The 26,905-nt window shown below is 35.4% G+C and overlaps 12 protein-coding genes across 12 annotated transcripts; 8 read left to right on the top strand and 4 right to left on the bottom strand. All coding sequences in view use genetic code 12, as the record gives it.

Annotated features, from left to right (window-relative positions):
• Window positions 1-58: 58 nt before the first annotated feature.
• Window positions 59-690, bottom strand: UBC9 (E2 SUMO-conjugating protein UBC9; the record flags this gene model as incomplete). Its single annotated transcript, XM_064996226.1, has 2 exons — window positions 59-494; window positions 653-690. The coding sequence occupies 2 exons, from the start codon at window positions 688-690 to the stop codon at window positions 59-61; spliced, it is 474 nt and encodes a 157-aa protein (XP_064852298.1).
• Window positions 691-1,039: 349 nt separating this feature from the next.
• Window positions 1,040-1,993, top strand: PEX19 (Pex19p; the record flags this gene model as incomplete). Its single annotated transcript, XM_064996225.1, has 1 exon — window positions 1,040-1,993. One exon carries the CDS (start codon window positions 1,040-1,042, stop codon window positions 1,991-1,993), a length of 954 nt encoding a protein of 317 aa, XP_064852297.1.
• Window positions 1,994-2,450: 457 nt separating this feature from the next.
• Window positions 2,451-2,697, bottom strand: TOM7 (Tom7p; the record flags this gene model as incomplete). The annotated part of the gene is made up of 2 exons (XM_064996224.1): window positions 2,451-2,591; window positions 2,671-2,697. The coding sequence occupies 2 exons, from the start codon at window positions 2,695-2,697 to the stop codon at window positions 2,451-2,453; spliced, it is 168 nt and encodes a 55-aa protein (XP_064852296.1).
• A 1,298-nt stretch (window positions 2,698-3,995) lies between these two features.
• On the top strand, window positions 3,996-5,279 carry PTP1 (tyrosine protein phosphatase PTP1; the record flags this gene model as incomplete). Its single annotated transcript, XM_064996223.1, has 1 exon — window positions 3,996-5,279. One exon carries the CDS (start codon window positions 3,996-3,998, stop codon window positions 5,277-5,279), a length of 1,284 nt encoding a protein of 427 aa, XP_064852295.1.
• A 675-nt stretch (window positions 5,280-5,954) lies between these two features.
• TOK1 (Tok1p) lies at window positions 5,955-9,071 on the top strand (the record flags this gene model as incomplete). Its single annotated transcript, XM_064996222.1, has 1 exon — window positions 5,955-9,071. One exon carries the CDS (start codon window positions 5,955-5,957, stop codon window positions 9,069-9,071), a length of 3,117 nt encoding a protein of 1,038 aa, XP_064852294.1.
• Window positions 9,072-9,788: 717 nt separating this feature from the next.
• DASC09_026180 (Vht1 protein) lies at window positions 9,789-11,617 on the top strand (the record flags this gene model as incomplete). The annotated part of the gene is made up of 2 exons (XM_064996221.1): window positions 9,789-10,171; window positions 10,237-11,617. The coding sequence occupies 2 exons, from the start codon at window positions 9,789-9,791 to the stop codon at window positions 11,615-11,617; spliced, it is 1,764 nt and encodes a 587-aa protein (XP_064852293.1).
• Window positions 11,618-12,073: 456 nt separating this feature from the next.
• DASC09_026170 (uncharacterized protein) lies at window positions 12,074-13,009 on the top strand (the record flags this gene model as incomplete). The annotated part of the gene is made up of 1 exon (XM_064996220.1): window positions 12,074-13,009. The coding sequence occupies one exon, from the start codon at window positions 12,074-12,076 to the stop codon at window positions 13,007-13,009; it is 936 nt and encodes a 311-aa protein (XP_064852292.1).
• A 586-nt stretch (window positions 13,010-13,595) lies between these two features.
• Window positions 13,596-16,238, top strand: DASC09_026160 (uncharacterized protein; the record flags this gene model as incomplete). The annotated part of the gene is made up of 1 exon (XM_064996219.1): window positions 13,596-16,238. The coding sequence occupies one exon, from the start codon at window positions 13,596-13,598 to the stop codon at window positions 16,236-16,238; it is 2,643 nt and encodes an 880-aa protein (XP_064852291.1).
• A 458-nt stretch (window positions 16,239-16,696) lies between these two features.
• On the bottom strand, window positions 16,697-17,228 carry ECM19 (Ecm19p; the record flags this gene model as incomplete). Its single annotated transcript, XM_064996218.1, has 3 exons — window positions 16,697-16,832; window positions 17,046-17,073; window positions 17,162-17,228. 3 exons carry the CDS (start codon window positions 17,226-17,228, stop codon window positions 16,697-16,699), a joined length of 231 nt encoding a protein of 76 aa, XP_064852290.1.
• A 331-nt stretch (window positions 17,229-17,559) lies between these two features.
• Window positions 17,560-19,272, top strand: DASC09_026140 (alpha-glucoside permease; the record flags this gene model as incomplete). The annotated part of the gene is made up of 1 exon (XM_064996217.1): window positions 17,560-19,272. One exon carries the CDS (start codon window positions 17,560-17,562, stop codon window positions 19,270-19,272), a length of 1,713 nt encoding a protein of 570 aa, XP_064852289.1.
• A 759-nt stretch (window positions 19,273-20,031) lies between these two features.
• SYO1 (Syo1p) lies at window positions 20,032-22,332 on the top strand (the record flags this gene model as incomplete). Its single annotated transcript, XM_064996216.1, has 1 exon — window positions 20,032-22,332. One exon carries the CDS (start codon window positions 20,032-20,034, stop codon window positions 22,330-22,332), a length of 2,301 nt encoding a protein of 766 aa, XP_064852288.1.
• A 243-nt stretch (window positions 22,333-22,575) lies between these two features.
• On the bottom strand, window positions 22,576-26,157 carry DASC09_026120 (uncharacterized protein; the record flags this gene model as incomplete). Its single annotated transcript, XM_064996215.1, has 1 exon — window positions 22,576-26,157. The coding sequence occupies one exon, from the start codon at window positions 26,155-26,157 to the stop codon at window positions 22,576-22,578; it is 3,582 nt and encodes a 1,193-aa protein (XP_064852287.1).
• Window positions 26,158-26,905: the final 748 nt, after the last annotated feature.

Genomic DNA, 26,905 nt, shown 5'->3' with positions numbered 1-26,905 from the left:
AAAAGCACAATTTTTTTTTGCCCTTTTTCTTTTATGTTGAGTCAATTTGTCACCTAGTTTATTTTATGTATTTCTGGGCTTGCTCCTTAACCTTTTTATCATAAGTGGCACGATCTTTACCAAACGCTCTCCAAGCTGGTTCCTGAGCAGGAGAATCAGGGTTTGGGGAGCCCAACAATTCTTGAATCCCCAATACAATTTGTTTTAAAGTGATGGCAGGTCTCCAATCTTGCTCTTCATTAAGAATACTCAAACAAATAGTTCCCGAAGGATACACATTTGGATGGTAGAAATTGGCAGGAAACTTCACCTTTGGAGGTTTCGAAGGATAATCATCAGGAAACGTTATGGAAATAGGATAGACCCCATCGGCCCAAAGAGTATTTGGTTTACCTGGAATACCAGCCGTCCAAGATTGCAAATTCATTGATCCGTCAGGGTTTTTAGCTGGCTTAGCAAAGAATCCAAACGGATGGTCCTTACGCCATGATTTTCTACACCCATATGTTAGTACCAATATCTATTGAATGTTTATGAGCCAGGCATTCATGATAACTAGCGAATATCCAACACAAACACACACAAAAAAAAAAAAAGAATAAAAAAAGAACTCCAATAAACACCCAGGAGGAAGGGTATATTTCTCACTTACCTTTCTTCTTGGAGACGTGCCAAACGTAAGCTGCTCATTTTGTATTATTGTAAACTGTAGTCAATGAGTGATTTTGTGTGAATGAATCTTGAACAATATAATGTTGTATGTTCTAATTTTATATAAATATAAATATGAATTTATATATATATATATATAAATATATTTCTGAATATAATACACTACAATATATATCAACTTGGATCTAAAAAATTAATTCGAGAAAAATCGCCAAAAATTAAAATAATTAAAAGAAAAAAAAAAGCAATTACCGCGCACTGTCACGTGCAAACACAAAAAGTAAGAGACAACGATTTTTCTTTTGACAGAATATTTTGGTACAGTGGAACCAGTAGATTACTCGAGCAGTGACCGCTGACAAAGACAATGGCAGATAACGACGATTTTGACGATTTGGATGATTATTTAGACGATTTTGCCGACGAAATATTAGACAAGCCTTACACTGTAGGTGTCGAACATGATGGTGAATCAGCTCCTGCAAAAAATGATGCTGATCAGGAAGGCAACGATGAGCTTACTGAACAGCAACTCGAAAAGGAAATAGAGACACAAATGGCATCGTTATTCGGGGAAAGCTATAAGGATCCACAATCGAAAAAACATTTAGATGAGTTGATGAATCAATTAGCTTCGACGTTTGATTTAGGAGGACAACAGCCTGCTGATGATAAGGAAGAATCAACCAAAAAGGAAGATATCCCAAAAGATTTCAGCTCAGTGATCTCTGGAACAATGTCTAGATTGAAAGATCAAGATGCAAAAATTGATCAATCAATAAAGAAAGAAGAAGCGGATAAACAGCAGCCATCGCTTTCCAATCAAGAGGATTTGTTGGCCAAATTGATGAAGGATATGAATCTTGATGAAACTTTGGGTGGTTTGGGATTCGATCCTTCAGAAGGAATTTCTGACGAAGGAGGTCTAGAGCAGTTGTTGAACAATATGGTTGTGCAATTGACATCTAAAGAGTTATTGTACGATCCAATGTCAAAGCTATCGATAGGCTTGCCTAAATACATTGGAGAAAACGAAACTAACCCAAAAGTCTCCAAAGACGATATGGAGCGTTACAAGTCACAGTTAAAACACGTTGAGAAAATCTTGAGTATTTATGATGATCCAAAATTTGACGATAAAAATGATGAATATCAAAAATTGATTAGTGATAACTTGGAACAATTGCACGAATGTGGGCTACCACCACCAGAATTAATGGATGATATGCCAGGTGCATCCACAGGTATTCTGCCACCAATGAATTTTAATCCGGAAGATTTGGAAAACGCTCTTCCGACTGATGGTTGTGAACAACAATAAATGATTATTATATATTTGCAAAGACACCTACATTTGTGTTTAGAAAAATTGACGATTTGCTATTTACTCTGTGCTCTCTCTCTCTCTCTCTCTCTCTCTCTCTCTCTCTCTCTCTCCATTTTCCGTTATTTAATTCCTGTTATTTACAAATTCTTAATTTGAAACGCTTTACACGAACATCTATGATAAACTACGAAATTCAACCCAAAGATAAAAACCCCAATGATGAGAAACATAAAGAATTAAATTCGCATATATACAGAGTTGAAACGAAACATCTTGCCACTAAGCTTAGTTTTCGTTCTTTATACTAATTCACCTGACATTAATCACAGTATTACCAACCAATAGAACAAAAAAAAAAGAGCCAAGTGAGTAACAAAAAAATAATAATCGTGAAAAAATAGTAATAATTCATATAGTCATATCATCACCGGTAATCCATCATTTAAACCATTTACATGGCTGGGAAAGGAGATAAGAGGTTAATCAAGTTTGGCTTGGCATCAGTGTTTTTCCAGCCCAAGTAGATGACAAATGGAATCCAGCAGTAGTGAGCAATGGTCTTAGAAGTGTCCAAGAGTTTGACAATTCTTTCCTAATCATTTCGTTAGTATTTGATGAAAAGTACATGTTTAAAAATATGAACAAGCAGCATATGGACGGTGAGCACATACCTTTGATTCTTCAGATAAGTTAGCCATCTTTATTGAATTTGTAATTGATTAGATATTAAGTTAAATACATCTAACTGCAATCAACCCTTTCTCTCTATGAAAATTCGTAGAAAATCTTTTTCTCACAACGAGAAAAAAAAAAAGTCACGGGATGAGACACGTGAAACTTCTTTGATGTAATCGATTACATAACCAGAGGCCCCCCACCTGCTGAAGAAGGTTTTCCTGTTTATATGAAGTTTTCGTTGCTAACGAGCTCACTATTCAAAAACATTAGAATTCTTTATGGATAATACAGAAATACATATAAGTGTCCGTTGCATGTAATTATCCCAGTGGGCTGGAGGTTTGCAGTTCTTAATTATCACAAAAACCGCCTCCGCTTAATCCGGGGTTGTGTTATCCATTGACATGATGAGCCTAAAAAACAATTAATAAATCATTACATACACTCATTAAAAAGCTTTTTCTGAGGGGATAATAAGCGCTTTTCACTACGATTTTTCTTCTTATAAGGGCATTGCTTCTTCCTCCTGACTTCTGTAAATAACTGCCTTCACACTTGAAGAAAAGGCGCTTCAGTAATTTCAACGTTCGGACGGTTATACACCTTAATTTATTTTTTGTATACATAGAGTATCTATGTAGTTTTTTTTTTGTTTTTTTTTTAGCTTTGTTTTCCTGAGACAACAACCTGTATTTTCTAAAACAGAAATCTTGCAATCTCATTAAACAAGTAAGGTATTGAAGCGAAACATCTGTACCTTATGTTATATTGTATGCATGTCCCTTGGCTTCCAGGATTACTTCTACATCAACACTTCAAAACTTAATAACAATAGAATATTATCATCCCATCATTATCGCAAAAATACCGCTAATAATTTGGAAATAGAAATGAAAAAAATATAGTCAATAACATCAAATCACCCCCTTTTTTTTCCTTGTTATTTGCGCCGCATTTCTTGATTGATACGAGCTTCCAACGTAGTAATAATCCTTAACGGTTAAATGCTCATGCGTGGAATATCTTATTACAAAATGCTGGTCAAAAGAAAATCACGAGAAAAGATACACATATGATCTAGAAATCGCCTAAAATATGGAAAATAAGCCGACAACTGGATCCATATTTGAACTATTCAGTTTACACCTTTCGACGGCTTATAACTGGCCTCTCTTATCACGTGTATAGATTGATCTTCCAACAGTTTTTCTGGAAGTCTCAAACACCCATATAACATTTGGCCTCTTTTTCTTTTTAATTTTTTTTTATCTCATTCTATTTTTGAGGTTATTGAAACATCGTCGTGATTTGTCTTATTATGAAGCTGCCCCATCTTATACCTCGCATACTCAGTAACATCCTGTTCTCACAGTCTGATGATGGGGAGACTTTGGACTCATCTAAGTCACTAGCCAATGATACTACTAACGATGGTAGTGGCCGGTCAAAATTGATGAATGCCCCAGATATCGTCAAAGAAACTACAAAGAACATCAAAAATTGGCTAGAGACAGACTCTCCAAAACCTCAGGGGAAAATCTCCACCGTTATCCCATGGTATTTACAACAAGCCACCAAAGATCTCGCCGATAATTTTGAAACTATCAAGGGTCTTGAAGATCAACGAATTCATGAAGGAGTAGTGTTGGGTAACAAATCTCCTTGGAGTTTGAGTGATGGGGTACACAAAGATAATGGATTGCGCAATCGATACTCCAACGTATTACCGTGGGATAAGAACCGGGTTAAATTGCCAGTGATGGGGATGTCTCTGCAATTTTCGGACTATATCAATGCTTCGCACATTAAACTTTCAATTCCTCAAATCTCCAAATTCAAGCGTTATTACATCGCCACTCAAGGGCCAATCGAAACTACAGTACCTCATTTCTGGCAGATGTGTTATAATGAATCAGACCCGGCCGATGACTCCAAACCGATCATTATTGTCATGGTGACCCCATTGGTAGAAGGGACTCGTGAAAAATGCTATCAATATTGGCCAGACCAAAAGCTATATGATGAAATCTCTTTGGATTCCGAGAATCCATATGATGAAGGATTTAAGTGTTCACTAAGCTTATGTTTTAAAAAAAGTGAGGCTTTTGATTCTTATACCGTGACGGAACTTACGCTTGCGCCCAAAATCAGAAAACACGGAAGTCCGTTTGAAGTTAGTGGCTATAAACCAAAGAAAGTATATCATTTCTATTATCATCAGTGGAGTGATTTCTCAAAACCTGATGGATATGCCACGATTAATGAAATTTCCAATAAGGTTTGGAAAATAAATGGTGAGAATTGTCTTGGAAAATTCAACACTAACCCTGTGTATGTCCACTGCTCGGCCGGGGTGGGACGCACTGGTACTTTCATGACCTTAGACTATTTATTGAATTGTTGTGATATTTTTGTTACTCCAACTACCGAGAATGTTTGGGAAAAGGATTTTGACTCTAAACCCGATCCAATTAATGAGATTGTTCAAAATTTGAGACAGCAACGGATGATGCTGGTCCAATCACGAACCCAATATTTATTTATTTATGACACTGCCGAAGCAGTTTATAAGAAAAAGATAGAAGAAAAGAACAATGTTTAATATTCTTCTTTGCTTTCTTCGCAGGTTTCACTCAATTTCCAATTATCTTCAGGATAATATTATAGAGGAAAAGAGTTGCTAGATCTAGATTTTTTTTTGTCTACTGATTATTATTATTATTATTATTATTATTATTATTATTATTATTATTATTATTATTATTATTATTATTATTATTATTATTATTATTATTATTATTATTATTATTATTATTATTATTATTATTATTATTACTACTTTTATATATCTGTTTGTTTGTTTTTTTTTTGCTTTAAATGACTTGATGAACTTTTTTGATTTTGTTTCTTTGATTTTAGTTATTACCTCTCTTTGGCTTTCAATATCCGTTGGTTTCATAAATTCTGCATCAATACATTTTGGCTAAACTGTCACATACCTTCTTTGAACTTTTTTCTTTTAGACTATTTTCAAGAAGCGAAATATCTACTTAATTATTGCAAAAATATCTCTCGTGGTTAATTCTAATACCTTCGTTAATGCTCGCAGGGCAGCAGGATAACTCTGCAAAACAGCATTACAATTCTGAAGAGCGATGAGCTGCACGTGCCTGGAATTCAAAAGTAAACATTTAGCGACCCTTTGCACTCAACGAACTAATGCCGACTCGTCTTGTTGCAATTGTCAAACGTTTGGATTAAGTTGGCCGAGGACATTATGGATCGGGAGAATAAAACTCCTGAAAAAATCGATGACAAGCTATCCGATTATATCAAGCCAGACATCCTGTGCGACAATAACATCAACAAAAGAAACAATTTCATAGACACTTCGAGTCTCACTACGAGTCATGAACACTTGAACCACTTGAACCAGATTACAAAAATTATTAACCGTCAGTTGGAGTTTATTGAGAGTACTAAAAGGCACATTATCGCTGATCGGCTCAAAAAATCAACGACCGATGGGTCATCAGTCTTGGCTGCCATAGCTTCTCCCTTACATGTTCCATCAACCGCAAATAGTCCCAAAAATGTGACAGGAAATCCCGATAATGATGACAATCATATTAAAAATGGTGGGATCAACTTGCAAAGCTCTATTGATGGAAATATGCCCAGGCAAAGTGAATATGCTAATGCTTTCCATATTCCGGATAGAATTTTAAGAGTCAATAAAGATATGGCTTTATCCTTGAATGTTAAGCCCACAGATAGATATTTTGTGTTTTGGTTCACATTATCTTCATACTTCCCATTATTTGCCTCGTGTATTGGACCATTGGCTAACATGATTTCTATTGCTGCGTTAGTTAATAAATGGAGAGTAGATAACAATGGAAATTATATTAATGACCCTGCTTGGATCATCGTTGTTAATTCATTAAGTATTGCTCTTGGAACGATATCTGATCTTTCGTTAATTATGAATTTTTCAAAAAATTTGAATTATATGGCCGCGCAAATAATTTCCATTATTGGATGGTTCGTTGCTTCGATGCTCTTAGTTGCCATTATCATTGCCGAAAAAGTTTATCTTCGGAGCCCTGCCTACTCTGATGGGAAAGTACACCAAACCGAAGGTTTTTACTATGCAGTTCTCACTGCGTTCCTTTATTTTACTAACTCTTTTTTTCTCTTATGCAATTTCTCTGGGTATCTTCTCAAGAAATATAATGATGAATTCAATCTTAGTACTCAACAGCGGGGTTTGATTTTCTATGTGGTGATATTCGCGATTTATTTATCGGCAGGTTCAGGAATTTTCACTAGACTCATGGATATCACATATGGGACTGCACTTTACTTTTGTGTGGTTAGTGTCACTACTGTCGGTCTAGGGGATATTGTTCCGGAAAGCGTTGGGGCGAAAGCTTTTTTGATGATTTATGCATTTTTCGGGCTTTTAATATTGGGGTTGGTTGTTTCTACCGTTAGATCAATGGTTTTTGGTAATAATGATCCTATAGTGTTTTGGAGTCAGGTTGAGAAACGCAGGAGAAAATGGTATGAAAGATATTGTAAAATAATTCAAAAGAAATATGAGCAACAATTGCAAAGCAAGCAAGAGGTGCTTCCATTAGAACAAAAATTAGGAGGCGAAGCAAGTAAAGAAGAAGAAGAAGAAGAAGAAGAAGAAGAAGAAGAAGAAGAAGAAGAAGAAGAAGAAGAAGAAGAAGAAGAAGAAGAAGAAGAAGAAGAAGAAGAAAATAATGAAGGTGATAAAGACTGTGAACACAAAGATGAAAGAGAAGACAATGATGAGCACGAAGAAGGTGACGAAGAAGAAGAAGAAGAAGAAGAAGATGATGATGATGATGATGATGATAATGATTATGATGAAGATGGTGACTACGATGAAAGGGAAGAAGAACAAGTAAATCATGATCACAAAAGTGAAGAGGCTGGATATAATACAATGATTCATAATTCTGGCTCATCTTTGAAAATTAAGAATCCAAATGAAAGCTACAAAACAGGTGCAGAAACAAATGATGAAGATTTAGGCAATCTTCATAGAGTCAATTATCATCAGAAAAAACCTAAAAGCAAAAAAAAACATCTTGATGAAAATGAAGTCATTGAATATAATGGTGATCCGGAAAATATAAATAACAGTAACAGATTGCATCATGATATATTGCATCATGATCTTCACCATCATTCCAACAATCATAAGATTAAATTCGATGAAGAAAATTTCACCGATGAAGATATGTTTAAACTTATGGAGCTAATTCGAAGAAAATCACATAATTTCCAGCGTTTTCTTTCATTGTTTGTGGTTCTGGGGGTTTTCATCTGTTTTTGGCTTGTTGGTGCGTTAGCATTCAAGGAAATGGAAGGCTGGTCATATTTCGATTCTGTCTATTTCTGCTTACTTTGTTTGCTCACCCTTGGTTATGGTACTCCTTCACCGACTTCTGCATTTGGTAAATCATTTTTTGTAGTGTGGGCACTTGGAGCCATCCCATTGAATACCATTTTGATTTCTAATATTGGGGATACTTTATTTATCATTTGTGTGGATTATTCGGATAAGTTTATGGAATTTATACTTTTCAATGTCGATTATGGCAAAATTGTTTCGTTTAGGAAACACGGAGAAACCATCAATGATTTAGAGTCTGATATTGGATGTACGCGCTCTAATTTTTCTCATTCAAGCATAGCCACTGCCAAATTAAAAGATGAGAAAGATTCAGCACTTGATCAACTTGCCAACATCAATGACCAGTTGAAAAGTGTGGTGACTCAGGAAATTCAGATGACTTCAAATTCGATTGTAGACGAGGAAGAAACATTTGACAGACTTGAAGAAGGGTTTGATAAGCTTGGGGTGGATTCTCATTTGCTGAAGGTGCTCATAGATAACATTTCCGACTCATCCAAGAATAACATGAGGATTTTGAAATCAATTTTGAAAAATCAGCGGGATATTCTCGATTTGGTAGAAGTTTTGGGTGCAATTGAGATGTTACTTGAAAACCAAACAACATCAGGCCTGGATAGACCTACAATTCACACATATAAAGAGTGGATGCATTTGAAAAGAATGGTGGGCACTATTGCAAATTCCGAAAATGAGTTGCCTGAAAATGAGAAAATGTTTTGGATTAGTGAGAAGAGTCCGCTTAAGTATCCTTTGGATGAAAATAATTATTTCTTGTATCGTTATATTAGGGTCTTAGATATTAAGATGAGCAAAGTATTGAGTAATCATGTTCAGAATTACAATGAATTTTTGCAAAATGCTAAAAGTCATCATGAAAGTTTTAAAAAGGAGATGATGTGCTTGAAAGATTTGGCTGACAAAAAGATGAAGACTGTGTGAATGTAATTTTTTTTTTTCAACTTGTTGTGCTCTTATTTACTTTTATATTATATTTTTATTATACTATAGACTTTTAATATTGGAACTTTTTTTTTTACTTCTATGTGGCACTTTTCATGATCACTGTTGAGAGATAGAGAGCCCATTACAATAGGAATATGACTAAGAATATATAAAATTCTAGCAAAAGAGTCCCAAGTAGAGGCAACAGAAGTCATTTTGGTTTTACCTTTTCTCTACAGTTTTTTTTTTTTTTTGTTGCCAAAGATCCGAGGTTGGGAAAAAAAAGCGATTCATCACCAGGAGCGTAAATTAGGCAATCAGATTTTATAGTCTAAAAATTGTGTGTTGGGGGGGGAAATCTTGCGCAAATTCAAGGCTTTGGAACTGTGTCAGAAATATCTATTGTTTACCAGATGGTTCTTTGGATTATTTTTTTTTTCTTCGACCTATCAGTATATATATTAAAAGTACTCAGTATCCAAAAAGATTATTGTTAAACAATAATACAATAATCTTTGGATGTATAATCTTTTTTTTTTTTTTTTTTTAGTTATGGTGAAACTGTGGCACCAGCGATCAACAAAGTCAGAATGATATAAGATAATATTATTCATGCTATGAATATAAATATAATAATATACGTCTCTATGGATTTGGTGTTTCATGTTCAATTTTTTTTTTTTTTCATATATCATACAATAAATTCTGTCTAGCATGGCAATTCCTTGGTATATCCCTCACAAGAGACATATTGTTGATACTAATGAATACAAAAATGACAAAGACCATGACTCTATGTCCCGAAATAGTGATGTATACCCAGTTTTAACTACTACTGAAGGCAAATCGTACAAAATCAAGGAGTTTAGAGATGAAGCCAAGAGACCTTGGTGGAAATTCTTTGATGAATTCGAGTATCGTGATTCAACACAATTGACAAACCAACGGAAATGGTACCAATGGTTTGAACCAGGGGCAACCCCCCAAGAAAAGAAGCTTATCCTTAAGTTAGATTTTTTGATTGCCTTTTATTCCTTCTTGGCCTATTGGAATAAATATTTGGACTCAGCTAATCTTAATAACTCCTACGTTTCTGGGTATGTGAATTGTTTTTCAATACTATAACCAACCTTTCGGAAGTATACTGACATTATTCTATTAGAATGAAGGAGGATTTGAATATGAAAGGCAATGATTTAATAAAAACTCAAGTTTGCTTTACTGTTGGTAACATCATTTTCGAACTTCCAATGATGTATATTCTTCCAAGATTGCCTATCAACTATGTATTGCTTATTAGTGAAATGGGTTGGTCAATATTCACCATTTTTTTGTTTTCAGTAAAGAACCTTTCTCAATTACAAGCTCTAAGATTCTTTGTTGGGGCTTTTGAAGCAGCTTATTATCCTTCAATCCATTATGTATTGGCCAGTTGGTATAAACCTACAGAAATATCTAGACGTGGTGCTCTTTTCTTTTCAGGCCAGTTCTTAGGAGTATTAACTGCTGGTCTCATACAAGGCTCTGTATATGATACCCTTAATGGATACAATGGTATGAGTGGTTGGAGATGGTGTTTTTTGATTGATGGAATTATTTCCGTGGCAATTGCTCTTGTTGGATTTCTTATGATTCCCGGGACCCCATTCTCCTGTTATTCTATATGGCTCACCGACGAGGAGATCTTACTCGCTAGAAAACGCATGCATGATAACGGCAATGATATTTCAACTTCTACAAAATCTTTTTTCAACAAGGAAGACTGGAAGAAAGCTCTTGGTACCTGGCATGTTTATTTATTATCAATAATTCAAATCCAAGGATTCAATTCCAACAGTGCATCTTCTGGGTCATTTCTTTTATGGCTTAAGTCCTTAAACAGATACTCGATTTCAAAGATTGATAATTTAGGTGCTGTACCCCCAGCAGTTGGGATTTTTTACGTGTATTTAGTAAGTTTTGGAGCCGACTTCACTCACAAAAGATTCGGGTTTACGATCTTTTCATTTCTCATGAATTTCATAGGGAATGTGATTCTTGCAATATGGGATGTCAAGGAACTGGCTAAATGGGTTGGGTTCATGTTTGCTTACTGGTCTTGGTCTCAATCTTCAGTATTCAACACTTTAATTAGTGATTTCTTTCGTCGTGATAATAATGTTAGGGCAATTGCCTGGATGATTCAATATATAATTGGGCTCCAGTCTACTGCCTGGATGAGTTACATTCAATTTCCTACCGTCCAAAGTCCTCGCTTCCATCGAGGGTTTCTGATGTGTGCTGGTTTTTCCATGGGATTCGTTATCTGCTTTAGTTTTGCCTACCTTCTTTATAAACGTGATGAGCGTAGAGAGGCACTAGAGAATGGAATTTATCTCTATAATAGTGAAAAGGAAGAAATACCTGATTTCGTCAGAGAAAACTTCCATAAAGCATATCCAGATAAAGAATCTCTTGAGGAACAAATATATCCAGAAAAGCAGTTAATTGAGGATCAAGATATTAAGAAATCTACTTTGTCTAGCAAAGAAAATTTAGATTAGGTTTTTTTTTTTCTTTTCTTATCTTTTTTTCAGAATCATTCTCAATCCGACGCCTTTTAGAAAAATAAAATGAAATCAACAATAACAACAATAATAATAATACTACTTATAATAATAATAATAATGAAAAAGTACAAAAACGAGCGATACATGTCATATTTCATGTTGGAGGAATAACTAACCGCCACACTACAGGAGACAAGATCCGGGTAACACATGAATGAAGCACCTGGAAAATTTTTTTTATATTTCAAACAAATCACTGTAAGGATGAGTAGTCAACCGATAGGTATTATTTTGCTTTCTTCGAAGAAGATTTGTATTGTTAGATCGTCAGCAGGTATTGATATATACAGTATTCAAGTAATTCCAGGGGAAAATTGAAATAAAGGAAAGAACTAGTACCAAAAAAAAAACACAAAAAGACAACACAATCAAACACAATAACATTACACAATGTCTGAAGAAATATTGAACTTGGTGAGACCAAACATAGCAACACCAATTGCCAATGCAAGTGTATCTGCCTTCTCCGTTAATCCACTTACTGTCAAGATCCAATCACCGGCTCTTTTGTCTATTCTTGAATCTTCTTTGAGATCCGAAGACAATATCAGAACTATCGGTGCTCTCTTGGGTACCAGATCAGACGACGGATCAGAACTCGAAATCCACGACAGCTATATCATTCCTCACGAAGAAAAAGATGATGAAGTTACCATAGACGAACACAACCACAAGAGCTTATTCCAACTTTACAGAAGATCTAACCCAAAGAACCAGATCATTGGGTGGTTCCAAACTTCTAATAGCTTAGATACTGTTACTTCTTTGGTCCACGACTTTTTTAACTCTGCGGATGGTACTTTCCCACATGCTGCGGTTCATTTAACATTACAATCTAGAGACCAAGACAATAATGCCATTATCCCAATAGTGAACACATTTGTTTCCACTTCAGTAGGCTCTGGAAATGCCGAATCTGGCTCAAATAGCTTATTCACCCAAATACCATACGAAATCACTTACACCTCGGCAGAATCTTTGGCTCTTAACCAGTCAATGAACTCTGGGGAAGCAAATTTGATTGATTTGCACAAATCCTATAATGACTTAGTTCAAGTTGAACAGAATTTGGCCAAGGTTAATAAATTGTTGGATGCTAACATTACATACGTGGAGAAAATTTTGGCTGGCGAAATTGAAGTTGATGGCAAGGTTGACAAGATTGGAAAATTCTTGATCTCCAACTTGTTGTTGTTCAGCTCTAACTACGAAGGCTTCAACTCCAACTTCAACAATTACATCCAAGATACTTTGATGATTGAGTACTTGGTCAGCTCGATCAAGACCCAAATTGAATTGTCTGCTAAATTAACCACTATTGTTTAGTTATCCTGTACGAATATCCCTTGTTTTATTTTTTCTCCTTCTTTTTCTTTGTTTATTACCAAATACACAAATAATCTTGGGTTATCTATATTCAGTACTCTTATAGTACAGCATAAGGAAATCCCCTTTGTGCATCCGCGCACTGCGACGGACTTTCGTTGTTGTGTGCGTCTCTAATGTGTGGGTGTTTACGTAAACAGCGATTTGTTTACCATTTTTAATTTTTTTTTTTTTGGGAAAACAGTATACAAAACAAACATGGGTGCCAACATTTTTTTTTTTCTCTTAACCCATATATGTGGAAACGCCTATACTCAGATTATCCCTAAATTACCATCTGAAAACACCGACCAATAATCAATTCAGATAGATTTTTGTTATTCATGTTATTCCTGGTAAGAGAGGAAGAAATATAACTAATACAAATAAAGAAGGAAGCCTACCAAAATAAAGACTCTATTCCCTAATGATTAAGGCATTCCATCAAACTATCGCCTTACTAAAGGGATATCTTCCGGAGATGAGCCAAAAGCAGATTATAGAGATACTAATAGTATCAACAATAGCTCGTGTGGCGGTATTTAGAATGCATTGGAACTCATGGAGTGGTATTTTATTAGTATGGGAATACATAGTTAATATGCTAATAATTGTGAGTTGGGCATCTCAAAGTCAACGGTATGAAAATAATAACCATGATGACGATGTCAAAGAAGAAGCTGATGCTTCCATTTACAGTGATACCCTGGACACTCTTGTAGAAGAGGTGATTGAAGAACAAGAACACAAAATTGATGAGGATGAAGAACGGTTTAAAATTGATGAGGAGCTTAGAAAACGTAACACGGATAATAGAATTCAACACCAGCAAATAGTTGATCTTCACGAGGAGAACAAGGATTTGATGGCAATGATTGCCAAACTTCACGATGTTCATGAGTCTTTGAAGAAAGAAAATAAAATGGTCACCGATGAGAATCAAAATCTTAGAAAAGATATTGATCGCAGCAAGGCGAAAATCACCAAAATAAAGGGAAAAAATGTCAACTACCTGACTACCAATAGTAGACTCAAAGTCAAACTCCAAAATTCTCTTCTTGAAAATAAAAATCTAAGGAAAGATCTTCAACTAGCCAGACAAACCAACACTGATCATCTTAGATCTATGAACCAATTGTATGAAAAGGTACATTTGTTGAAGCATCAATTAACAATCAATGATGACAAGCTCGCATATCAAAATTATGTGCGTATAAAGGAAGAGGAGCTACAGCATAAATCGGCCTTGGTCGCAACGCTTACTGAATCAAATGAGAACTTACAAAAAGAAATCGAGGACAAAATGACTGATTATTTGAGTTTTCTCAATAAGCTTTCTGAACTTCAATCTTCAAACGACTCATTCAAAGAAGAGGTATCTAAATTAGAATTTAAGGTTGCGAGATTAACGGAAGATAATCAAAGGGTGAGAAATGAAAGAGCTGAGTCCAAACAACAACAAGAGGTCTTGACCAAGAAAATTTCAGAATTAATTGAGGAAGTGAAGATGATGGAAGAAGTTAATCATGATTTAAATATACAACATGAGGATCACTTAAAGGTAATTGAGTCTTTGAGAAAATTGAATGAAAGCACAACCAATACCCAAAAGAAGATGAGAAAGGAACTTGACAACAGTTTGATCTCAAAACAAGACGAAATCATCCGATTGAAAAAAGAGATTGAAAACTTGCAAGATACCAATACCAATATCAACCCTCAAGTGGCGCTCAACGAAGATGCTAAGGAAAATCAAGAATTGAACCAAAAAATTATTAGAATGTCATCCACTATAAGTCAATATATTGTAAAGTTGTCTGAAAGTCAACTTTGTTTGAAGATTAAAGAAAGCAATGTTAAAGCAATGAAGGAAGAGCTTACCCAACACCGAGACTTTTTTAATAACTTGGAACCATTTATTGATAAATTTAGTCAAGATTTTATTACACTTGTAACTGTTGTCCAAAAAATTGTGCCAAAGTACAATGAGCAAAAGATGTTTCTTAACAAGTTAATTCAGATGGTTTCTGTTGAGGAAAAGAATTTTATCATGCTTAATGAGCTCCGTGACAAAAATTCACGTTTCAAAAAGCTTTTAAGACGAATTCTTGATGAGAATCTCAGAGTTAAAAATGAATTAGAAATTTCATACTTAGAAATTAAGTCTTTGAAGGATCAGTTGCTACTAAAGGATGAATTTATCACAGTGTTGAAGTATGGAAATGATAATAGTGCTTTGAATCTACAATTCTTGGTTAACCATGCAACTAATCATGATGATTGTGAAAGGTCTGTCCTGCTTAATGATTTCCAAACCAAAGATATTTTCATTAACGATCATCCCGTTGTTTCACCATCAGATATTTCTCTGATCGATGAAAATAGTAATTGCCGGCTTTCTCCTGCGCTGCAACAAAGCGATATATCTGAAACAATGTCGACCATTGACTCTATTGCAACTCGTGCAAGCTCCATTCAAATCAATTTGAATGACTTGACGTTTTTTGGCCAAAATGAGAAATTTTCGGGGCAATTAACTTCGTTTTTAAAAGGTGGTGTGGTGGATGACAATGATAGAGACGGAGACGCCACCTTTTCATTGGATGATAATCATGAGGAAGAATTTCAGTTACAGAGATTGATGGACTCTTTGAACCCTGGAAAAACAAATGATGAGATTTTTGCCATGAATGGTTCTGATCTTAACGGTTTGACCAGTAAGATGGATAAAGAAGTGCAGCAAATCAAACGCTTTTGCATTTCTAAGACTTTGAAATCATGCTCACTTCCTAGACCGAGTAGTGCTGGAGACTCTTATTCGAATCAGTTTAACAATAACAATACTGCAAAGCCTCCACAGCTTTCACTTCAAATCCCTAAGAAATTGACGATTTTCAAAGATTCTGAAGGAGATACTTCTGCAGAATCTTCCCCAACATCATTATCCTCATCATCTCCTGTATCTTATACTTTTTCGAATGGATTCACTTTAGGAAAGCCTCGAACTTCAAGGCGCTCTTCTCTTCATTTAGAAAACCTGTTTTACACAACTACCAAACCTCAATTCAAAACCCTTTCATTGAATAGTAATGGCCGCTCCCACGATTTGAAGTCATTTGGTCTTACTCCAAATACTAAAAACCAAACTAACGTTAAAAATAGACATAGGGTTTCAAATTCTATCAGTTGATATTAAACTCTTTCTTAAAGGATGGAATGCCATCAAATATTTTTTTTTCCCTTCTTCTTCATACCCTCTTATATTATAGTTCTTGCTTATGATCTGTTGTTTCTTTTCTAAGCTTCTCTTTATTTTATTTTTTTGAGACAGTGCTTGATACCATTATAATTTTTCATTTCATTTCGTTTCTTTTTTTTAGATTACTCAAAGTTATTTGTTATTTTTATTTCTCAGCTCTTCCTTTTCTGTTGTTTTTGTTGTTGATAAACTTGTTTTCTTTCTGTTTTACGTTTGCTAGACTGTTCTACTTGCTTGCCCTAGACTTTAATATATTAATACGATTTGGATTTTTGTTATAGTTATTGATCTATTTACACACGTAAAAGGGGATTTCGTAGTCTATGGAAAGAGCGCCTGGACGTTGATGGTTTTTGTTATTATTATTTTCTCCAGGAAATCAATATCAGTTATTGGCTTTTAGTTTCTTGAAGTTTTTCTTTCAATGATTCTAATTCTCTTTGAACATCTTTTCTGTTACCATCAGCATCAAATTCAGGAACTGGAATATCGCTTCTCAAGTTACCATCTTTCTGTAATTGATCTCTAGGTCCATTGTTAGTAACAGATAATTCTCTCTATTGTGGAAAAAGTTCGATACTTGTTGATGTGACATAATATATATGTCATCTCCTGCTAAGAATATTGTGGGGGAGAATAAACCATAATGCATGAAGCAATAATCTATTTCGCAACAATAGTAGGACAAAGCCTAAGCCATTTGCGGGGAGGCTAAAATAACCAGAAGGATACACTTACACCACTAATGGGGTGAAGAACTTATTGCCTAAAACAGATACATGTTAGTGACTATTATTTATTAATTGATCCTATGAAAGAGTGTGGTGGCAAGCGTAATATAATATATCACATACCAGTATAGATCCCTACACCTATACACATTGCAAGGGTAACTAAATCAAAGCCTCTAACTCTAGACATATTTTGTTTAAACTGCACAGTAAGTTGATGATGGTGGGGCTGATATGGTCATTATCATATCATCGCCAATTTTTTTTTTTCGGCCTCTTTTTTTTTCTTTTTTGGTGGAGGAATTTTTTTTTCCCCAGACTATGATGTAGCCCCACGTCTCACCATGCGGGAGAATGTACACTGCTTGTTAGCAGAACACCCTCATTTTTATAAATTATCTTATAAATATCATCGACGGTAAAGATCATAATTCATCGATTTTTTTCTTTTCTTTTTGGTTCTTTTTCATTCTTTAAAAAAATCTTGAATATACATCCAAGGAGATATACTTCATATCGTAATGGAAGATCCTCTTGATATAAAAAACGACATCCAACATGTCGAAGCTTCTACTGCTGCTCCAAAATCCAAAGATGACGCTGGCAATAATGACTTTATTGCTAACTACATTGGGTTGGCTTCAAACGATGCTAGAGACATAAACGATGATGAAAAAATCATGAGCCTCAGTACCGGGTTGAAATTATACCCAAAAGCCATCATGTGGTCGGTGATTGTTTCTTCATCGTTGATCATGGAAGGATATGATTTGGCGTTGCTTTCCAACTTCTACGCTTTACCGGCTTTCAAAGATAAGTTTGGTGTTCTTGGTTCTGATGGTACTAGAGAAGTTCCTTCAAAATGGCAGACTGGTCTCACTATGTGTGTCAACTGTGGTGAGATTATTGGTTTACAATTTGCTGGTTGGTTTGCTGATAATTTGGGTTATAAGAAAACCATGGGCACTTTCTTGGTTTTTGTCACTGGATTCCTTTTCATTTTATTTTTTGCTCCAACTTTGGCGGTGTTGGCGGTTGGTGAAATCCTTATTGGTATCTGTTTTGGTTGCTTCCAGACAATGGCCGTGAATTATGCTTCTGATGTTTGTCCTTTGGCTCTACGTTATTACTTGACCACTTACATCAACATCTGCTGGGTGTTTGGTCAATTAGTTGCTTCTGGAGTATTGCGAGCGAAGGCCAATGACTCTACTGATTGGGCTTATAAAGTTCCTTATGCCATTCAATGGATATGGCCGGTGCCAATTTTCATTGGGATCCTTTTTGCTCCAGAATCACCATGGTGGTTAGTTAAAAAGGGCAAATACGCTCAAGCAAAAAACTCAATCAAGAGATTATTGACCCAACATGAGGATCAACCAGATATCAACATCACCTCTGAAAACATGATCAAGTTCATGAAATTGACCAATGATTTGGAAAAGGAAAAAAATGAAGGGACTTCGTACTTAGATTGTTTCAAAGGGGTAGATTTGAGAAGAACAGAAATCACCGTTGTTGCCTGGTTATTCCAAAATGAATGTGGTAATGCTTTGATGGTTTACTCTACATATTTCTTCCAACAAGCCGGGTTGAGTACTGATTATTCCTTTGATTTCACCATTATCATGTACGCCCTTGGTATTGCCGGATGTCTTTGCAGCTGGTTCCTTTCTAAATTTACTGGGAGATTTGAAATCTATTTCGGTGGGTTGGCGACAATGTTTATTCTCATGTTTGTTACTGGTTGTTTGGGATTAGCACCAAAGCATTTGGATGGGCCAAAATGGGCCGTTGGGTCATTGCTTATCATTGCATGTTTTGTTTATGACATGACTTTGGGCCCGGTTTGTTACGCTATTGTTTCTGAGATGGCATCCACCAGATTGAGAATCAAAACCGTGATTATTTCCAGAAACATTTACAATATCGGGGGTATTTTCAATGCCATCGTCACTCCATATATGTTGAATCCACAAAGTTGGGACTGGAGTAGTAAAACTGGGTTTTTTTGGGCCGGCTCATGTTTTCTTGGCATGATTTGGGCCTGGTTTAGATTGCCGGAAACCAAAGGCCGTACTTTTGTGGAATTGGACATGTTATTCGAACATAAGGTTCCAGCAAGAAAGTTCAAGTCGACCGAGGTTGATCCATTCAGTGAGGAACATTTAACCAAATTGAAGAATGAAGAGGACTATAACTTGGTCAAGAAGGAGATCGAGGATTTTTCTTGAGTATTTTTATTTTCGGAGCTTGCTGCCTTTTTTTCTTAGCGTTTTCAATTAGAGCTTTTTCAATGTATCAGTTTTTTTTTGCTTATATTGCTGCACCCCCCACCAGCAGCACAGCAAGTAAAGAAACGTTTGGGCCATCATCCCCCGGAGTACCTACCTACCTATTGCAGTACCCCCCACAAACTTAAATTCCTCTTTTATATGTGTTACCCTCTCGCTAACCACATTCTCACGTCCGGGATTTATCGTGAATCCCGAAACAACAATATTTGGACAAGTGATGGGAAAGTGTTGGCACCACCAGAAAGTTTTTGGTAAATTGGAAAAGAAATATTATAATGGGGACTTATAATTAAATACTACTATTCATGAAATGATTATGGTGATTCAATCATTACATGAATGTGATAAAGGGATATAAATTTATAGTACAAGTATATAAAAACAAGTATCTTGCCGGAAGGTAATATAATAAATCGGATAACACCGACTATACAGTCCCTCATACATATAGTGTAGTGTATATGGCGTTATGACAGATATAATCAACCAGGTCGGGATGCTTCCGCATCGGAAAATCCAATAGTGCGATACCCTAATACTTTACGTAATCCCGATGACTATCGACCGGGTAAAAGAAGAGGAGTAAAGATTTTTTTTTTGAAAAATTCTACAGTTAGATCAAATATTCGAGCCCAGAAGTTTGGTAAAATCTGGTTTTTAATTAAAAATTGACTATTCACACATTATATATTACTAATGGGGAAAAGCAAAAAGAAATCAAGAATTTCCAAAATATTAAGTGGCGGTAGCCCGTTCCCTACTGTTGGACAATCAAATGATTCAACCACTAATAACCAACTACCAAAGGAATCAAAGCATTATAGTACGGTTCACAAACTAATTAGCCAATTAAATTCTACTATAGCCTCTCCTAATGATAAAATTATTGCCTTGAACTCCATTGTCGTGATGTGTAATGACCCATCTTTGAGAGAAGAGTTTTTCAAACAGAATATTTTGGGATTATTGTTTTCCAATGATCCTCTTGGTCAATCTACATCTACATCTAAAAATTATAATAATGATAATGCCAAAGATGGCGAACTTCAAGTATGTTTCCTAAACAGCAAGAACCTCGACATTGTGAACCTGACGTTAGAATTACTCAAGATCATCGTATTCGAGGACGGGTATGCCATGTCTACCCATTTATGGAAGAAGAGAAGAATTTGGAAGTACATTGATATGAATTTGAACAACTTGAAGAACTCCTTCAATGAGTTTTCTATGAACATGACAAGTTTTAATAATAGTCAAAAAGTTTTATTGTTTGAATTGACAGAAAATATCTTTGGTTTGATCATTGCGTTAATTAATGGATCAGAAAGTATTCTTGATGAGATTTTGACCAACAACGCTGATAATGAAAAGATGAACTCCATTGCGGAATTCGCAGTGAATTTGCTCAAATGGTGCTTGATCATTGACGATGAAAATAAAAACTTGAAAGTGTCGCTTAGATTGTTCAATACTCTTTTAGATTTGATTTATGATTTCAGTTCGGAATCTGGGGATTTCATTGAACGTTTGATTTTTAACTATGGCTTTTCTTTGCAGAAATTAATTGAGTTTGGAGCGATGATCGACGATACTAAGATCAATAGTGTCACCAGAATCTATATTGAAAACATCAAATTCCAAGTTTTTGAAGTGGCAGGGGTCCAATTGGCCCTTGCAGGAGCCAGTGCCAATGATGATCAAGATCAAGTCGTTAAAGATTTTGAAGCGAAAAGAGACCAGATATTCATTGAAATTTATCAGAATTTACTGGGTTATTTGAAACAATCTTCAAAAACCTTGGATGTCATGTTGGCAGCAACGCAATTGAATCCTGCAGATTACGCTAATGTCGATTCGCCAGAATTTATGGCAAAGCACAATGAAAAATCAAAGGCGAATGACGAAATCCAAGCCATGGAGATTTCTCTTGATTTAATCGCCACGATCGTTGAATTTGCTGGAACAAACCCGGCATTGGAACAATTGATTGAATCTTCATCCGACAATGACTCCCAAATCATTGAATACTTTAACAACAACAAACTCATCAATTCTTTTCTTGACGCCGAATTCTTTGAGTTTTTGTACCAATGTCTTGTGAATTACAATTACAAATTTGAATTACACGCTTTGGACTGTTTTATAAACTTGGCGATCTTATTTGGATCCCTATCGACTACCGATCTTCCCTCGATATGGAAAGACCAAGCCGAGAAGTACTGGTCTTCCTTTATCACCAATCAAGCGACCTCACCATTCTTCAGAGCCCTTAAGAGTTTCAATGGATCTAACACTGTTGATGGTACAGTGATTTACAATCTACACACCCAGATCAAGACTTTTGGCTTCCTTAATGCCTCAGTCAAGATATTACAGACCACCACCGCCAACAATGAACAACAAGAACAAAGTTTGATCACTTTTGTCCAAGCGCTTATCAACAATGGTAACTCATTTTCCACCATCAATTATCACATCCAACTTTTACAATCACAGCCAAAAAAGAAAAAGAAGTCGAATCATGCCAATTCTGCCGAAAACAAAGAATTTGTTGAGTTGATTGGGCAGTATTACCAAGAGTTCCTCCAATTATTGGTAGTTTTGGCACAGTTGCCACTTGTGAATTTAAATGGAATCATTGGTGACTATTTGTTCAACAAGGTATTGAACCCAGTCTACCAAAGTGCAGCCGCTGCTGATGAAGCTCCATTCGCCAAAGAACCAACATCTATGTTAGATATTTTACCTCCTCGCATTCTCATTGACCTCATTTCGTCAGTGTTTGATATTTACAGTGATAAGAGTTTTGTTTATGACGGTCCAAACTTTGTCAATAAAAATTACAGTGGAATCTTAAAGAGCCTCAAGGAAGTTTTGAAGTCAGATATCTTTAAGAGAAAAATTGACAAAAATGTCGATGCTAATTTGAAGGCTTTGAGTTATGCTACCATCAAGGAATTAGACAGATTTATCAAATATAAAGATCATGAGAACTGATTTTGATATATAAATGAAGGTATAATATAATATATTACATTTGTGAAAAAAAAAAAGAATATCTCAGTGAGTTCAGCTCTAGAGAAAAGAAGATTAAGCTGAAGAAAAGAAATTGCCTCGATAGTACATAAAAAATAGTTAGGCCATAGGCCATAAAAAAAATAAGATCCAACAGTAAATAAAATTATCGTATTCAAAGCAATATAATAAAATAATATGAGAGATGAATAGAACAAAAAAACATCATAATCTTATTTGCGCAACAGTCCCATCACCAGAATAGTCCATATCAATATCATAATCACCAATCTTCAATTGAAATTCTGCTCTGCTTTCTATATCTAGCTTTCCATTGATTGCCTTACGTAAAATATCTCCAGCAACGCCTTTAGATTCATAAGTTATTGGTAACCTTGGTGTCCTATAAACTCCTGGTGGTATTCTTAGTATTGTATTCGTCTTAATATGTGCCAATTCAATTTCTATTGGAGTTCCATCCTCATTAGCATCATGATATATTGCTTTCCCCGAATAAATTAGAACATCCACAAAAGAGTTCACAATTGGATTGTGTACTTCAAATTCAATCTCAGACGTCATAATGTGCATAGTAACACTAATAATGAACCCACCAGGCAGACTTTTACCAAAAGTTCCTGGATCTCCAAAGTGCTCCCATATGTCATTTGTTAATGATAAGCCTGTACTTTCTCCACGATTATCATCCTCCTTTAATGTCGATAGTAGATACTCATGCTTATTCGTAGGACTCACTGGACAATTATACTCAGGTAACTGGAAACTAATATTCACTCCTTCAAGAACCTCCGATATCTTTTTGGAAGATGGAAAGCTCTCTGAATGCCCAAAGATTTCAATTTTTGGGAACTCATTGGATATGAAATTACTCAATAATTCTCTAACCATTATCTTGCCCAAACCATCTTCTCCATCAAACGATGAAGGATTGAGGTCAACCAATATCGAGACATTTGAATACAACCGACTAGAATTAAAGTCCATTTCCTTCATAATAGCATGTCCAAGCTTGGTTCCATTATAACCAAAATGCAAATCAATCAATTTTTCGGATATATAATCCGTAATAAGACTATATTGTTTTGAAGGATCATCATATAAGTCATCGGGAGTGAAAATCTTCAAATTAACAGCGACAACTAAAGAATCAGAAGTAGATGAAATATAAACAATATCAGTGATGTGAATAATAAGATTCTGAATCATGTAGTCTACCAAAGACGTAACATTGTGATTTCTGACAACGGTGGGTATCAAATCAGAGGTATTGAGGTTATAGTTAACCGAGAAAGGAATATCCTTAAATTGAAACTCATCACCACCATTAAGTAGAGCAAATTTACTTATGTTAAGGCTCACTAAGGGGGCAAAATTAAAAAGTAATATCTCCGATTCACCATCACTTATGGTCAGCAAATCGTTCACTAAAATTAGATTCAAATCACTGGAATTAACAATTACTATCTCGTTATCTGTCAAATGCAAATTCATTGTTACTGACTTGTTTACCAAATAGTCAAATTCGATATTCAATGATTGATTATTTATAAATTCAACTTCTAGGATATCTATTTCTTTTTCAGAATCACAATGGCAAATTTCCAAATCGCCAGAGAACGAATCTACTTGAAATTCAATTATATTATGTGTACTGTCAATGAAATCAGGTATTCTAAATTGAATGGTACTTTCCAAACTGGTCAACACTGGATTAATATCATTTTCAGAAACTTGTTTTGGTAAATAAAGCTCAGATTTGCTGAGCTCAAAATCGAGCAAGTAATTGCTAATAAAGTCTCCCTTGGCAGCCATGAAGTTGTTGCTATTAGTAAAAAAGCGTTTCAAAAAATTGATACTGATTGGAATTTCCACATTGCTAAGGACGTAATTTAGCCACGCTGGGTTATTGGAATGTGAAGCAGATATAAATAGCATCAGTTCATCTAGAGGGTCATAGTCTTTTAATACGTTAATAAGCAAAGAATTTAGAATTGAATAATGGTCACCACAATCCTCAAGCAAACTATTAGAAATTTCTGGAATTTGTACTTGTATCTGTAGGCTATGAATTCTTTTATGCATACTCACTTTTTCCACCTCAAGTTTCCCAACATTAACAGCCATCAAATCCACAAGTTTTCCTTGGCAATTCTGCATCTTCACAGACCATAAAATCTCATTCAATCCAACATTATAATCAACAATGTCTTTCTTAAAATCCACAGATGACTCAATATTAGCTAATATTTCAACTTGGGGCACACTGGTACTAGTGATTGAAAATTCATCAACAACAACCGAAAGTAAATCATTATCAATTATAGTGAATGGAAAAGTTTTACCTATAATATCTGACTTTTTGATATCAAAGAAACGTTTCGATTCTTCAAGATCTAATTCCAATAAAGGAGACAAAGAAGTGCTAATTTTTTTGCGAATCTTAAGTCCTAAAATTGTTGACTCAACATCACATTGCTGAACATCCAAACTGACCAACATTTTCAAATTATCAACTTTATAGTTGTTACCACTGTATATGTCGCCCAAGGCACTCAAGAGACCAGCCATATCAGTTTCTTTGATTTCAATATATTGATTAGTAATATTCATTGGAGAATCTGCTAAAAAGTCTAGAGCAATTGGCTTTGTCAATTGAAATTCTGCAACCTTGAAAGTATTTTCATTTATAGCATTAATATCATCAATAATGACCAACTCTATCGCCACACCAACCTTCTCAGCCTCAATAACACTAACTTCTCTCACAGTGCTACTGAAAATTTGGCCATACCAACGTCTCCAGCCATGAAGATCTTCAAAGTCGAAGTTCAACGAGCCATTGGCAGCTATGCAAACACCAGAATTGTCTATTCTTTGTAGCCGCACATTATCCACTTGAAAATTTGACACTGAAGTTATAAGAAGTAGAGTTTGATGGACGATATATTGCCAGATTAGTAAGCCAGCAATGACGATGATAAGAATTGAAGCCATCCATTTCCCGCGGGTAGGCCATTTGCGAGAATGGTTCCCAATAATATTAGGTGCAGTTACCGGTTTTGGTAATAGCGAGTTTCCTTCATCCACATGAATATGATTACCAACCAAACTTGATGATTCGGGTATATCAACTATATTTATGGCCCCGTAGCTCTGAGGAGACCTTAGAAGAAGAATGGTATCGTCGATGACAGGATATGCAGGATGAGATAACGTAGTATGTTTTGCCTGGCCTCTAGAATTATCCTGTGTTGATTGTAAAATTGGTTCTATTGAATGTGCATCAATTGAAGTTTCGGCATCTTTAATATCGTTAGTGTTTCTGGGTAAAAGAGGTGCACTTTCCTCTTGTCTTTCCTGATTTTCAGGGTTTATAGGAATATTATTTGACACATCATTTGCAAGTTCCTCCTGTTGTTTTACTTTTATTGTTTCTTCGGGATTTACTACTTTCTCTAGTTCAGCAGCATGGGGTATTGGATTATTTATATTCTTATCAATTGTATCCTTATCAACAGGCTTGTCAGTGGCAGCATAACCTTCAATGTCTGGAGTTGTCAGCTGTACATCATCACTCAACACCAGATAATTGTTCAATGTTTTATCAGGACTACCCAGGCTTCCCTCACTATTATCATTGTCATTGGAACTTCTCAGCTTCGGCTTCAGTTTATCCCTTCGAAACTTGCTTAAGATTCGACGGGTGGAGAGCTTCCTTGTGAGGTCGGAGGATACCGCTCTTTTTCCCATGCTCTTTATACTGTCAACACGGTAGAGAGAGGACATTGTTGATGTGTTTTATTAGGCAATTGATGCTGCTGTGGTCACCTTTCGTTACTAAATCAATGACAAAATAGCCGCCCTTGTTCTTTTTTTTTTGTTTATCATTATTTTTTTTTTTTTTCCTTATGTGCCTGTCAACTAAATTGATCTGTCGCACATGACAAGGATTGCTGAAAAAACCGTTCCTTTGGCACACCTTATAATCAATCAAGACGCGTAGGTTAATTATTATCATTATTATCCAAGGTGTCGTGAGTGCAGTTGAAGGAGAAATAATAATGGGTATTTCTATTAGGACATTTAGCATGTTTCACAAGGTAACTTCCAGTTCAGCCGGCTTTGGGCATTGCAGGATCTATCTGTCTTCACAAGTATTGAAATCTCATCACTAGCTAATTCCCTTCGAGTAAATAATCTTCAATCGCATTGTAATTGTCAACCCAGATATCTGCGATTCTAATGAATAGCTAGTACGTTACATTATTTTCTTTTATTTTTTTTTTTTTTTGGCCACAGTGAATTTTGAACAAATTCCAAAATAGTCAAGTCAATTTTAAGGTAATTTTTCAAGCGGTTGAAGAAAAACACTATCCCTTCAATTGTAGTTCTATCACTGATTTTCACGATAAAAGTAAATGGAAAAAGGGTCATGGACAAGGGCAGGTCTTCATAATAATAAACCCACTACTGTCACTAATGTTCTTGTCCCACTTTCTTCTTTTCTGTTTTCAAAATTTGCGTGATTTTTTTT

This window comes from Saccharomycopsis crataegensis, assembly GCF_037102585.1.
Source record: "Saccharomycopsis crataegensis DNA, jcf7180000000077, whole genome shotgun sequence".
In the NCBI taxonomy this organism is placed as follows: domain Eukaryota; kingdom Fungi; phylum Ascomycota; class Saccharomycetes; order Ascoideales; family Saccharomycopsidaceae; genus Saccharomycopsis; species Saccharomycopsis crataegensis.
The sequence above is the reverse complement of the archived record's forward strand: the minus strand, read 5'-3'. Positions and strand labels throughout refer to the sequence as shown.